At 41.7% G+C, this 14816-nt stretch overlaps 3 protein-coding genes across 4 annotated transcripts in view; all 3 read right to left on the bottom strand.

The window, feature by feature from the left end:
* Positions 1-226: 226 nt before the first annotated feature.
* LOC306968795 (uncharacterized protein) lies at positions 227-2744 on the bottom strand. Its single transcript, XM_079564291.1, has 2 exons — positions 2576-2744; positions 227-2263 (listed from the first exon to the last, which is right to left on the bottom strand). Exons 1-2 carry the CDS (start codon positions 2595-2597, stop codon positions 372-374), a joined length of 1914 nt encoding a protein of 637 aa, XP_079420417.1. The 5' UTR covers positions 2598-2744; the 3' UTR covers positions 227-371.
* Positions 2745-3156: 412 nt separating this feature from the next.
* On the bottom strand, positions 3157-12118 carry ccdc134 (coiled-coil domain containing 134). 2 transcript variants are annotated; one of them, XM_079564294.1, is made up of 7 exons: positions 11849-12118; positions 7457-7587; positions 7184-7305; positions 5604-5688; positions 5290-5471; positions 4419-4490; positions 3157-3836 (listed from the first exon to the last, which is right to left on the bottom strand). In XM_079564294.1, exons 2-7 carry the CDS (start codon positions 7557-7559, stop codon positions 3711-3713), a joined length of 690 nt encoding a protein of 229 aa, XP_079420420.1. In that variant the 5' UTR covers positions 7560-7587; positions 11849-12118; the 3' UTR covers positions 3157-3710. The 2 variants fall into 2 exon arrangements, with proteins under 2 accessions (XP_079420420.1, XP_079420419.1); XM_079564293.1 differs by having other exon boundaries at positions 3160-3836; positions 7457-7590.
* A 1370-nt stretch (positions 12119-13488) lies between these two features.
* Positions 13489-14816, bottom strand: part of mei1 (meiotic double-stranded break formation protein 1) — a gene marked incomplete at its 5' end in the record, with an annotated part of 34265 nt that continues 32937 nt past the window's right edge. The window contains one exon of the mRNA XM_079565253.1: positions 13489-13666. Coding sequence (XP_079421379.1) covers positions 13541-13666 — 126 coding nt within the window. The 3' untranslated portion in view covers positions 13489-13540. The remainder of the gene's footprint in view (positions 13667-14816) is intronic.

Below are 14816 nucleotides of genomic sequence, written 5' to 3'. Positions count from 1 at the left end.
AGCATTTTGACCAAAAATAATAGCAATGCATTATATTTATTCAAAAAGTATCCAAACATAACCGATAAAGGGAAACACTGCATCAACCAAAAATATAACATTATATTTCAGTCAAATTATTTATCTTGAGTGGCTATACATGTTATACATGTATCATAATATCAAGAGATGACATTTAAAAAATAGACACGCTACTGCAGGTATTAAGAACACTTTGTTGTGAACAATGAGACAAATATCTAACATTGTAGAGAGACATTTGTAAAGAAAAAAAAAAGTTTTAAATTTCTCTGTAAAATAGAATCACCCCAAAGAAATAAAACAAGTCATGCCATTTTTATGTGACTTCCTGCAGCATTTGTGTAGGTTATTTAATGTTGACTATTCCAGTAAATCTCATAAGATGATTTATCTGTGGAACTCCCCTCAACTGTTCCCCTGACTTTTTCCTTCACTACTTTTACCACCAAGCCTCCAGCTAGCGCAATGCCGGCTGCTGCTTTACTGATTTCTGCAACTGCATTTAAGAGTCGAGTGGCCACAGTAACAGTGCTGCAGGTGTTCACTGCACTGCTGACCACAGTGGGCTCTGCTAACACACCAGCTGCCTCAATTAAGGCTGGAGTGCCTACCGCCATGTCCTGAGCTATGATGGCTGCTGCACTCTGAGGAAGGGCTTGCTGCACTGTTGCTAAACCCGCCTGAGTGACTGATGCATTAGCAAACAATGCTCCTGCCCCAACAGCTGAGGCAGATCCACCAATGGCAGCTGTACTCCCTGCCTCTAGAGCTACTCCCAAAGCAGCACCGGCACCTAAAGCACCGCCAACACCTGCTGCCACCCCCACTGCAGTCACGCCAAGCACACCAACTTGTCTCAGGGCATCACTCACTCCCTCCCGTGGACTGGCAGCCTCTGCTCCAGCAACAGCACCAACAGAGCCACCCATAAGTCCACCTGTGGCTGCTCCCACAGCCACAGCAGCCTTTCCTGAGGCAGCTGCCACTATGGCCCCAACAGCTTTCCCAACACCTGCACCTCCTGCTGCTGAAATGCCAGCTAATGGACCTGCAGCTAAACCGACAGAGTTGCCCATGAGAGAAGCCCCTACTGCGGCAGATAAAGGGGCAGCAGCTCCAAACATGGCCCCCACTGCAAAGCCTGTAGCTCCAGCAGCAATTAGAATTTTAATTCTCTCTAAAACCACTGGAGAAAGGGCTGCCTCTCTCCTTATTTGTGCAATAGAAGAACGCAATGAATGTCTTTGACCTATGTGTCTGTCTCTAAAAATTCTGAAAGCGCTGTGTCTGCTCACCTCTGTCCCTTTATCCCCCTCATAAGCCTTCTCTTCCTTTGGAACGCCCTTTCTAAGCCTATGTAATACACCAAAAGTCCTCAAAGCACTTTTACACTCAAGATCACACTTCTGTCTTTTCGCAAATATAGCTTCTTCTCTTATCCCTACATTTCCCTGTTGATCATCTCCCTTTGGTAGGCCTCGCTCTTTCAATATCCTCTCCTCCTCCTCTCTAATGGCATCCTCTGCTTTGAGAAACACTGAATTTGTATAAAATCCAGTATTATACTGCATCCTGTGAACTTTCACAAAGAGTTCCTTCACTTGAGCTCTGTTTTTGGGCTCTCTGTTGTTAAATACATGATACCTTCCTCCACACCTATCAATCAAAACCTTAAGCCTGGCTGGCGCGGTGTCATTCAGGTATGTTTCAATGCTCACACCCTCCAGGTCGTCACCTCTGGTAAAAAGCACAATAGTGTAATGTTTGAGCGCATCCTCTCCGAATATCTTGGACACTTCATTGGCAGACTGATTCTCACAGTCTGTGTATCGTCCAATTGGGACTACCAAAAGGAAGGCGTGAGGTCCAGGAGCAGAGAGCGTCACACATCTGGCTATCTCAGTGTGAATCTGCTCTTCACTGAGGTGAGTGTCCCCAAAGCCAGGCATGTCCACCACCTGGACTCGATTCACTCTGCCCATTTTCCTCTTCAGTGACACCGAGCAGGCCTCTTCCTCCTCTTCAGACAGCTCTGCGCTTCCCTGCTCACACGCCTGGGTGACGGAGCTGGCACTGACCTGGGATGCAAACTGCCCACGTCCCAAGATGGTGTTTCCAGATGCACTTTTGCCAGATCCAGTCTTTCCAATGAGGACCAGCCTGATGTCATTGTTCCAGCTGGTCTCTTCTTCTGTGGTGATCTCAGTCTGACCAGGCTCCACTACAACCTCCGAAAACAACTCTGCATGGCAAAATAATGAGACTTTATCATTATGGCACATGTTTTTGTTTGCTTTTTCGGGATATGATTAATTAGATCATAGAAGAACACATTGGTCATACTCTTTTTCTCGAATAATATATACAAAAAATACTCAAACAACGTGGAGTGTTAACATATTAGGACGATTACACATATTTTCTGTACGCAGTTATCCAATGTTGGCATCACAAATGATTAATCAAACACAACATAGCTTTGACGTTAGCTTTTAGCATTAGCTTGTAACGTTATGTTCAGGGAATGAAAGCAACAGAAGCCACATTACATTACCGTCATTTCCTTCAGCAGACATTTTCCTACATTCGCGACACGAAGTGGCTTTTGAGCACTATTTTAACCTCACATTGTTTATTTGTCAAACGACGAAGTGTCCCCCTCCACTCAAACTTTCCAGAGCTAAAAACAAAATGCCGTAGTTTCTGTGGATGGCTGCCCTCTGTTGGCTGCTCCTCTGTGAACAAACATAATGGGATGGAAGAGACAAGAACACATTCACTGAATCTTGTAAAAAGGACAGAAATGTTTATTTTAGTAAATATGATGGCTTGTTCATTATGCAGCAACACACTCTGTCTCTTTCTTGATATATATACTCTTATAACAGTCATAGTGTTTTTTAAAATACATGTCTTAATTAAATATTATTCATACTCAGCATATTATTATTCATAGTTTGAAGTCTAAGTCAACAACAAAGGCAAAGGGGTAACACAATTTAGGAAACTTGAAATAGAACAATGTAGGCCATTACAATCACCACAGTTTAAGCCAATTCACATCTTTTTTTTTTTTTATGACCAAATTAACATTTAGGGGGAAAGGATTTTTTTTTATAAGCCAAATCCACCAATCCACAAACACCCATCTATGACCAACCTTACACTGCTGAAGATAACTAAATATTTCGCATTATCAACTCACAAAAAGCTCGAGTCAAACATACTGTAACTGGCAACCACAAGTCTCTAAAGCATATGGATTTAGACCAGACCACATACAATTTCAGACAAGACACAAAATGCAAATGTATAAATGATCCGTGTTCAAAAGCACAATTAAGTTTGATTTTTTTTTTTTTTAATCCAAAAATTAGTTTTGCTCATTAACCCTTTCCACTGATGTGCTGTGGGTGGCTCCAGTTTCATTCTTCCATTAGAAATGCTAGTGGGAGTTAAGCAATACAGGCTTTGGTTCAGATGACAAACCTTAGCTCCCACTTTCCCAGTTTTTATCAGGAAGAGGCGCTCCTCTTCAATTTTCAACAGAGCACCTGGCCTTTGTGCGAGTGATGATAGCTCTCCTCTTCGGCACTGCCATTAGAGTCTGCGTAAAAAAACAGCACTTGTGGACTGAGCCGTTGCTCCGGCCTGGGCTCTTCACTGGTGCCGAGTCGGGGAGTGCAGTGCTATAGCTCAGAGCGGGAACGAGAGATGCGGGGGCCTTTCCTGATTTCTTTCCTCTTCTCTTCCTTTCGTCTTCTCTTCTCCTCTTCTCTGAGGATTTTTTGGAAAGCTTCAGCAGTATGAAGCACCTTAAACAGAGACAGGCATTTAGATTTTTTGAGAATAGGAATAAAATAATATTCACTGCACTAGACCAGTGTTGTTTGAACATAAAATACTGTAGTAAAGCTGATATTCATCATGATAGACAATGAAGTACTTCGATTTTAGACTAGACTTTTACAGTATTTTGATCAAACCAGAAATGCAAATCTGTCTAATGTTTCTAATTTCTGTTTATTTGTGAGATTGTGTTTTAACTCTGTTGCAAGTCTAATATTTTATAGATCGGGGTGCCCAAGGTGTGGCCCAGGGGCCAAATGCTCAGATCAGTTTTTGTAGGCAGACAGGCCTCTGATGGTACTTCTTCTCAAGTTTAATAATCATACACAATTATCACCTCAATAACTAACATTTTACTGTGAGACCTAGCCAGCAGTAAACACTCTAGTTCAATGTTTCACTGCATTGACCACTGTCTATGGCCCCCTGCACCATGTGCATTTCAATATAAGGCCCAGGAAAATAAGTTTGAACACCCCTCCTACAGATTATAGTGCAGTGTACTATAAACAACAATATTATGATTTAATGTCTGCAGAGTCACTTACGTCGTCTCTCTCGGTCCGATATGGGTTCATGAAGTCTGGGGCTTTTTCTGTTATTCCCAATTCCTGTGACATCTACAGAATAAGCAGATCAGACAATTCAAAGAGGGAAAGTGGGGGGGCACAATATTGTTTCTTCAAAGGAATAAAAATGAGACGCAGTCAATTTTGTTCCAGCGCACTGCAGCTAAAGAGCCTTTGGATACAACTTCAGAGAAAATAGACAGATGATCAAAAAGTAAACGTGGGTTTATGGGTCCAAAGTGAGAGCTGTGTGCACATTAAATGCAGCTGCTGTTAGTCTGGGAATTAATCCACTGTATAATCCTCTTGGCACGTTGCGAAGGTCAGAGATTAATCCAGCAACAGTTTAGTTCATTAACCCACACAATAAGAAAAACCTCATATTCTTTACTCATTTAAATAAAGTAGCCTGCAATACATCACACAGCAGTGATGACATTTTTTGTGAAAACTATTTTTAAAAATATTCCTGTACAGTGAACACCGATACCTGTGTAATATCTTATATTATCTTGTTATTTACCCCTGCTGAGCAATAGCAACATGTGTAATAACTGTACCAATTGTCAACATTCACATCTTCATATTCAGTAACAAACAGTCTATGCTCTCACGATGTACATTTTCATAGCATTATTCTACAATTGTCTACTTTGGGACACATAAAGATGTTCTTCAGTCTAAAACCTAAAACAAGAGACCCTTTCCTAACAGCCTCTCGTTCATCATGCTGTTGTTGTAGATGTCACAAATGGTCTCTATGTATAAAAGTGTCTCCAGTTGCTAAGACAACAGTAAAACAAATGCCTGTCGACAATAGGCAGGGCTAATCACAGTGGAGAGGTCTTACGAGTGTCAGAACGTGCTGGTGGGCTCCTCCAGTAAAAACTCCCGTCTGGTTACAGAAATTTAGCCCCCATCGAAGTAGGCCGCTCCAGTCAGCGTTGCGGTCATAGTAGTGGTGAACAATGCGTGGGAATCGCAATGCCACATCACCAAAAAAGGCCGTGTTCTCGACCACATGGGAGTAAGCTGGAGAGAAAGAGTTGTTTGAAGTTTATGTCCAGCACAAATAACATCAAGGTGATAAGATGTGGAAATGTTGAAGACTGGAGGCTGTGGCTGGAGCCTTACATGACAACATACAGTATAATTTGTGCAAACCTTCTTTGATCTTGTCATCCATTGGGAATGGGTCATCTGGCTGCATGTTAGCTGCTATGAGCACTTGTCGTGAGTCTTCCAAGACCTAAGTATAAAGTTTGTAATTGCATTATACAGAGTGAACAATTCTGAATATTTATCACAGCAATTACATACATTTTTTCAAGGATAGATTTTGCGACATATGGACTAATAAATTAATAACGTCTGAAGGTTCCTACAGTTTTCAGATACAGTATAAGCTCTGCAGATTAGAGAAAAGTGTATCGACCGAGTATTTGTTTCATATTATTCTGAGATTTCTCAGTTTCCATATAAACCAAGTGCTTTGTTTTAGGAAATATACAAAGTGATACTGTGGGTCACATAGTTAAATTAACCTTTTTATGACAGTTATCTGTGGGTGAGCTGTAGGTCACATGTTATCTGCCTTTTTCTATAGTATACTAATAATTAGCTGCAACAGTTTCTAAATAGCAGACCCAGAGTTAGAAATACGGTATTTCCATGATAAATTATAATGTCACTTATGTCAATATAATTTGTGTAATCAGGTTCATTTGGTCTAATGATGATAATATTCATACAATTCTTTTAACATTTTTGAAAGCAGTTTGTTTTCATACTTGACTGTTTCGACTGCTTACTCAGTCTTCCTTACTTTGTTGTTTTGTTACCAAATTTAAACAGGGTTTGGTGCCGTCTTCATGCCAGAAAAGGCAGGATACAAGGCAGGACAGCGCCATCTGCAGTCTGACTTACACTTCAGAACAAAGTCCCACTGTGCAAAAGCAACAAGCCAGACAGTGAAAGTTGTGTGTGTGTGAAAGTTGTGCTTTCACACAACTGGAATACTGTCCTAAAAAGTCAGACTGTAAATGGCGCTGCCATCCTATGCCAAACCCATCTACATCAGCTGAAAAGACACACCACAACAACACCACCACACGATCACTCTGTGGAAGTTGCTAGTGAGCTGTTGAATCGGTTAAGTATGAAAACAAACTAGTTAAAAGAATCTTGGTAAAAGTGTGCAACTACCACAGAGGTCACCTCCTGAAAGGAGACATCAACTGATATGTTGCCTCTGATGCCATCTCATTACACTTAACTCTGTAAACATAGCTGACTAACACGAGCAAATTTGCAATAGTATTTTACGAGGAGTTGTCACTCTAAGCTGAATCGCTGCCTGGTGTTAAAACAGGCACAACAGCAGCACACAGTGAACTCAGAAGTTTCAAAAAGGTCTATTGATATTAATGGAGTATTCTGCAGCATTCTATGTTGTTGAATTCATAGTAGCAAAGAAAGTGTTTAACATGCTAGTTCTCGTCAACACAGTGAAAAGAAATGCTGACAGTGTATTTTGCCAGTCCTTGAAAAGAAAATGCCTAGATGTCTTGTCCTAAGGGGAAATTATGTGCACTACAAAGGAAAGAGGAAAGAGACAAAAGCAGTGATTTGATTTTAAATTCTGCTTTTCAGCCAGGTAGGGAATTCAGGTGATTTTTGTCATAAAACAAGGTGGCTCTGTTCTTAGAAATAACACAGCCTTGATGTTTCTTGTCTATTTATACCTTGAAAAGTCCTTTGAGCATGATGTCAATAATTTTGTATTGCTGGTTGATGTCATTGAGCTCCACTAGATTCTTCAGCGCGTTCAGCTGGTCTTTCCTTTTGGTCTCAAACAGACGCTTGTCTGGCAATGTGAGGTCAGGGGAATAACACACTCTCCAGATGGGCTCAACACACACAGAAATCTGTAAAATATTCATGACCATGCTTTATTTTACCCTCATGACACATGATTGCAACATGTTTTCATGAATTAAGCAACACAGAAAGGATACAGATCTCTAGGTTGGAATCGTGTCTCGGTCTGTGCATTTCTGTGTCTGTAGATCCGAAGACTGCAGCAGCAAGAGCGAGCAGCACCGTCACAATGCTCTGCATGGTCAGCAGGGGGAGGCAAAGAGACGCTCTTCTGAAACGCACCAAGAGCAACATAGAATTTAAACTTTTTTTTACATTTTGAAACTTTTAGAAACTACTTTCAGATCGATTTTAGGAAAAAAATGAATAATCCTGTAGAATCTCTCATCAACCGAAATGCATTAATGCTAATTTCTGTCGGAAAACATCATTAACTGGAGGCAGGAAATGTTAATAAAACATCAAAAGGGGAAAAAAATGCATTTAATTTATATATATATATATATATATATATATATATATACACATACATAATTTAGCAAGAACTCCCATCAACTCCCATCGACTACTATCGACAGAAAGCAGAAGGCTATCAGGGCTTAGCTTTGGGCAAAAGGATAAGGAGGAGAGCAAGCAACTGAGAAGAAGCAGCAGGAGGAATCTCACAAACACAACAGCTTTTCTGGTGAATGTTATCTGCTTCAGTAAAGACGCGCTTACAAAACTAAAGGAGGCAAAAAGAGGGAAAAGTACAAAACACAAGATTAAACTAGAAACTGTCTGGAGTAATCTTTACATTCAAAACGTACGATTCTATGGTCTAAAAGGCAATAAATTGATATTTTTTGGTTGCATTTTGAAACTCTTAACTGTGTAAAACTGTTGGATTGATGCGTCCCATGTGATGGAGATGTTTGTAATGAAAGGAAATGTGGCCAAAGCTCTGGAAAGTCTGGTCAAAGGGATGCAGCCTTCTTGAAATTTCAACAAATATTGAGATGGGACCACAGAACCATCAAGCGCTTTGTTGCCAATAGCCAAGAGAGTTGTAAAAAGTAAGATGACTAAAGGCTAAGTAACGGTAAAAAAAAAAAAAATCAAGTGTGGAGCCACCAGGAAACCATTATCCACCAGTGCTGACATGTTCAGCAGCTGTGACCAACCTGAAGTGTCCTGAAGTACAAGGCGCGTGCTGAGAGACCTTGCCAACATGAGAAAAATGGAAACCCACCACTATTGATCAAGAATCATAAGATGAAATGTTTAGCCTGCGTCAGGAATCATCTAAACACAGAGTTTTCAATGGGTTTATGGACTGCTGAGATCAGAGTGACTCTGGTTGGACTTTGTCCTGTACCACCACTTGAAGAAGCAAGAACTGGCAGGAGGTTTGGGAGTCGAGTTTCAATTCCACTTTGAACATGAAATGATCCAACTAACTTATACCTGCCCACCCCAGGGCCCCTCCTCATCTTGCTGGCGCCAAAGTCTGAGTACAGCTTTATGCCCATTACTGATCCAGCCATGGGCCCATCCATCAGTCCATGTAGAGTCACTCTGATCTCAACAGTCCATAAAACCTATATGAAAAGTCTGTCTTTAGATCATTCCTGACCGGTCAAGACATTTCAGTTTATGTGACTTGATCAATCGTGGTTGGGTTTTCTTTTATTTCCATCCATCCATCCATTCATTTTCTTCTGCTTTATCCGGGGCCGGGTCGCGGGGGCAGCAGTCTCAGCAGAGATGCACAGACTTCCCGGTCCACACACACCTCCTCCAGCTGTTCTGGGGGGACCCCGAGGCGACACCAGGCCAGCTCAGAGACATAGTCCCACCAGCGTGTCCTGGGCCTTCCACGAGGCCTTGTCCCACTAGGACATGCCTGGAACACCTCCCGCGGGAGGCGACCAGGAGGCATCCGGAACAGATGCCCGAGCCACCTCAGCTGCTCCTTTCGACGTGAAGGAGCAGCAACTCTACTCCGAGCTCCTCCCGGGTAACTGAGCTCCTCACCCGATCTCGAAGGGTGCGCCCAGCCACCCTGCGAAGGAAACTCATTTCGGCCGCTTGTATTCGCGATCTTGTCCTTTCGGTCATTACCCAAATCTCATGACCATAGGTGAGGGTGGGAACGTAGATCGATCGGTAAATCGAGAGCTTTGCCCTCCGACTCAGCTCCCTCTTCACCACGACAGACCGATACAGCGACCGCATCACTGCTGACGCCGCACCGATCCGTCTGTCGATCTCACGCTCCATCCGTCCCTCACTCGTGAACAAGACCCCAAGATACTTGAACTCCTCCACTCACTTTTCTTATATTGATAATGTCTTTCGGCATGGAACACCTTGTACTTCTGGACAGTTACAGCTGCTGAAAATGGCAGCACTAGATGATAATGGATTCTTTGTGTCTTTTCTTTTCAGCTCACTTCTTATGACCCTCCTGGCTATTGGCAACAAAACATTTGATGGTTCTGTGGTCCTGTGCCAATATTTGTTGAAGTTTCAGCTTTTAAGAATATGTGACTTTTCAGAGTTTTTCCCAGATGTGTTTTCCTACCCATCTTGTGTGAGGGAAAATGGCTGCACACCTGATTCAGAGCGTGGACCTGCTTTGACCACATTTCCTCTCATTACAAACATCGGCATCACCTGGGACAATTCAACAGCCTTTCAGTTTTACGCAGTTTGGGGATTGAAAATCTGAAGAAAAAATAACAAATTTGCGTAATAACTGTACATGCAGTGTACAGTGTGTGTCAATTGTATATAGCTGTGTTAAACTGGGTATCTAATACATTACGAGGGAAGGAAATATGTTATTAATCTTTCAGTGCCAAAACTTCAGCAGAAGGCAACTACATTAGACAGATTCTACCTGACAGCTTACGTCTAAGTGGTGTCCTGTGGCCCCTTGCAGTAACTTGGTAAAAAATAAAACATTTTCTTTACACTGTCGGCAAAAATGTGTTTTTGAGTGAAGACAATGTTTGATTAAGGCCAATTTGTGCATTCCGTGAACATCACTTAGGTGGCTTCCCACCCTTCTGAGGAAATGTAACACTAAATATCCTTAAGTGCTGGTCGAAACTAAAGCCTCCATAATTCTTGATAATAGCCACAGAAAGTAAGCCTTGTTTTGCTGCCGCAGTGGCTGGACATGGGCAGATGACATATACAGCATATGTTATACAAGTAAAACGGTTATAGCAGATGCCATTAGCATCCTAAAAATTGCGATAGTAGTGACTTCAATCGGTAATGCTGTAAGGACATTAAGAGTGGATCAATCACCTTTAATGTGGCCAGGCAGCACAAGGATGCTAAATGCATCCATTAAATGTGAACATGCATCCACTGGATTTGATATAGAGGTTGTTGTTTTTAGAAAAAGCCAAAGCAGAAGAAGCTAAAAAAAGATGCTCATGCATTGTGAGACCATTCAATAAACTCAAGCAGTGGTTGCTGACAGAAATGGTTATAAGAGGAGGCCCTTGAAAGCTGGTGCAGTGATGAAATGTAAAAACTTGGACAAATGGGTGCAGCCGACTTTTGCCTCTAGACAGCAATAAGGTGAACAGCCAAGTATCTCATGTGGCACGCCACAGCTCAACATATACCTTCTCCTGCTGATCTAAGCTCAGGTGAATATTGGCTGTGAGTCAATTTCTTTTCAGCCAGCCACAATTGTCAGTAACAGAAAAGTTGATTTCCTATGAGAATGGTAGATGATTATATCTAATATCACATAAAATCATAGAAGACCTTTGTGCCTTCTCTTATCTTCCAATAAAGAGTGAGGTTGCGCAGATGTTCAAGGAGACAAGAAAAACAAGTCCCAAACAAGAGCTGCATGAGGACTGCTATAAAGATATTTAAGGCAATTGTGTGACATTCATTTTAAGTGGCAGCGGCTGACCCTTAGGTGACGGTCGCTCCAGGGCGGGGGATACCCAGATGAAGCTGCATGAGATGGAACAGCAGCACGGGCAGATTTCCCTCAGGCTGAGCGCCTGCTGTGGGGGGTTGAGATTCAAGAGCTGCCAGCATCATCTCTCCCTGCGTTTCTGTAGTGAGGCTCTCCCTCTGTCATCATTCACGCGCAACAGAGCCAGGGACATGCGTAATGCTCCTACTCGAGGCTGCATTTGAATAAAACTGTCATCCGGACCAAATCTTACTCATTCTTTAGTTATTGACACACTAGTCTTTAGTCCTCCCTCACCTGCTTACCCAGACTTTGCAAATAGGTGTTAATTTATCTACTCACAACAGTAACAGGAATTGCAATATTACTCAGTAAGAGAAAGTACATAATGATGATGTATCACCATTACTGGTGAGGTTTTCTCTGGGGCAAATGCTTAGAGATGTTTTACGCTCTCAGCAATTATCCATCGATCTAGTGTGAGCTCTTTGACGAACACACACCGCCTGCCGCTGTATGTGCCAGTCTGCGGGCACATTGGTGAGCCCGCGCGGTGAAGAGCGGGACGCCAAGCTGGAACTCGCGGATTACTCACCGTGGTGTGGTGGCGAGAACCAGCGGCGGTCGGTGGGCGATCTTCCCTCCCAAGGAGCTCCGGTCAGCTTCACTACTCTCCACGCGAAACGCCTCGAGGACAGCCTTGCAATGTGCACGTACGGGACAGTCACCTTATGTCCCTCCAGGCACGCCAGGGGAAAGTATTCATTTACATGCGGCTCTGACTGCTCCACTCCGCCAGTGCCACGATCACACCGGCTGGCTCGCTCTGAACGAATGACAGTAAGCGAGTGGTTAACACACAGGAGGAGGAGGAGGACGTGGTTTCTGCACGGAACGTTTAGCGAGGAACACAGCCCGATCCTGGGGTGCGTGCGTTCCGCTTCCCATGGTGCACCTTCAGTCCATACTATGCGACAGTCACGTCCAGGTCTTCTTTTTAGGGATTATTCCGGCGGCCATATCCAGCTGCATTTACAATACTTAAGGCGAGACACTGCAGGTGAATAGGGAAAAAATGTATATTTACAGATATCAATTTGAAACTTTTGCTGTAGATCACTGGCATAAATGTGAGAAAAAAATACATTGCAAGTTTTCTGTCATTTTATCTTTTCATATAAGAACAAGGTGTTTTATGCCTAAAAATGCCCCAAATTTCCCATCTTTTCGGCGACGAAATCTGAATAATGGATAGAGCTACATTCAAATTTATGGTTTCATTTTATTGATAAATGAGTTACAAAGACTTTCTCAGAGGGGATTTAGGATTTCTTGTTTAGTTTTAAAATAAGCAGTTTTTTAGTGTAAAAATGTGTAAAAAAAATATTTTTTTGCCTTATTTTTTGACATTCAAAACTCAATAAATGGGGCTTAGGGATTAAATAATAAAAAATCCCTCTGAAAAAATCTTTCAAATATTGTTCAGTCCAAGGCTGGAAAATTTGAAGTCTTTAGGTCCTACTGACGAGGACATAGTGTCGCCACAATGACAGAAATGTGTGTTTTGAGAAAAAGGCCCCTGAAGTTGCATTCTCCCATATAAGTGTATGGGGGAACATTGAATCAGCGCAATATTTAAACATGTTTTTATGAAGATTAGGCATATTTTCTGTTTCCAGGTGAAAGCTTATATGTTCAGAGACCAATTTGGCCCAAAACCTGAAAACTGAAAAAATTTAGTTTGCCTGTAGTGTCTCCCCTTAACACATCTATATTATTTTAAATAATCACCACATGCAACGATTATGAAATGAAAAACCCAGCTCATAGAACGCTTTATAACAACTTATTTTTTATTTAAACCCCAGTGAACATTAGATAAAACAAGTAAAAAGTGTGAACATGCTCAATTTGCCATATAAATAAAACCATACAAAGGAATACACACAGTGGTAATGTAGCGTGGCACTCTTGCCTCACAGCAACAAGGTGCTGAGTTCAGATCCTGGATCGAGCAGGGCCTTCTGTAATGAATTTGTATGTTCTCTTGTATAACAGCACAGAAATCCAATAAAAAGCTACCCTGGTCAGCCAGACACTCCTACATTCTGGCAGGTGTGTAGTCTGGCTTACCAGGCTGATAAAAAGTCAGAGAATCAATAAACAGATGAAAGTTGTGCGGTCTTTGAAGGAGAATTTATGGTTTGCTGCCGAAAGAAGGCGTGCTTTGTTTCTAAGTGATCCTATACACTAACGTTCAGCGCAGAACAGAATGACTAAACAGCGGCTATAGGACACTGACATTGTAACTCTGAATGGCACTGTCAGTCTGTGGGCCGAGGGACTCCAGCAGGCTCCTCATTCGCAGCTTGTCCCGGTCTGTAGGAGGCGGGTGCAATGTGTTGCGCTGGACCTGCAAGAACAACACATACTTGTATTTGAGGCAGATGGAAGGCGAGGCAGGTGCAGTAATTCTAATGAGATTCACGATAAGAAAACACAATTCCAGCACCTCAATAAGACTGGCAATATTAATGAACAGGTTAACATGCAACACCGACAGGCAAAGTCTAAAAAACAATCTGTTAATGATGTAAATATTTGTAAATTATCCTGAAGCTCATCAACAAAATACACTAAGGCAGTGTTTCTTGACCTTTTTTAGTCGCTACCCCCATAGTAACAACCGTTGGTATTTGGTGTCGCGATTGCCACAGCACGTTTTCCATTCAAAATACAGAAAATATAGAAAATAAGCCTTTCATGTGATGCGACCCCCTGAAAATATGTCGCAACCCCCATGGGCGTCCCAACACCCAGGTTGATCATCACTGCATTAAGCATCACTGAGCACTAAATATAACCAGACACGCAAAACCATCAAACCATAACCATCTCCACTAGTGCTTCTTTCACTGTGGCGTGAGTACCACGGTGCCACTCAGGCTTCCTCTAGTGGACATTTCAAATCAGTTATATTTACCTTTTACACTCTTTTAACTCATACACAATGACATAAATCACATTTCAGTCTTAGGCTTTGCATAGTGTTAAAGCTGCTGCATATAGGGTGGAACAAGGCTACTGCAAAGAACCCTCAAGCTCCCAGGACCCGAGCTTGGAGAAAAAAGAGAGATCGCCCGCGGAGGGTGAGGATTCAGTGGGGCACATAAGGGCAGTTTTTTTTCTAAAAAATAAAATAAAATAAAAAAATAAGTCTAATTCTTAAAAACGTACTGTATGTGCTTTACTGCATACTATGTGTATGTACCTTTTCATTGCCCTTTGTAAGCTCTTGCGGGACCTAGTCAGAACAAAAGAAAATTATCTTGTAATGGGCTGAGGTCTACCTAAAAGTGATATATATATATAAATAAAAAAAACAAAAATATATATACAATAAATAAATATATATAAATAAATATATTAATATATAATATATATATATATATATATAAAAAAAGAAACTATATATATATATATATATATATATATATATATATATATTTATATATATATATATATATACAGTGCCTCTCGAAAGTATTCATACACCTTGGACT

The sequence above is a fragment of the Gobius niger genome (assembly GCF_951799975.1).
Source record: "Gobius niger genome assembly, chromosome: 10".
Lineage (NCBI taxonomy): Eukaryota > Metazoa > Chordata > Actinopteri > Gobiiformes > Gobiidae > Gobius > Gobius niger.
The sequence above is the reverse complement of the archived record's forward strand: the minus strand, read 5'-3'. Positions and strand labels throughout refer to the sequence as shown.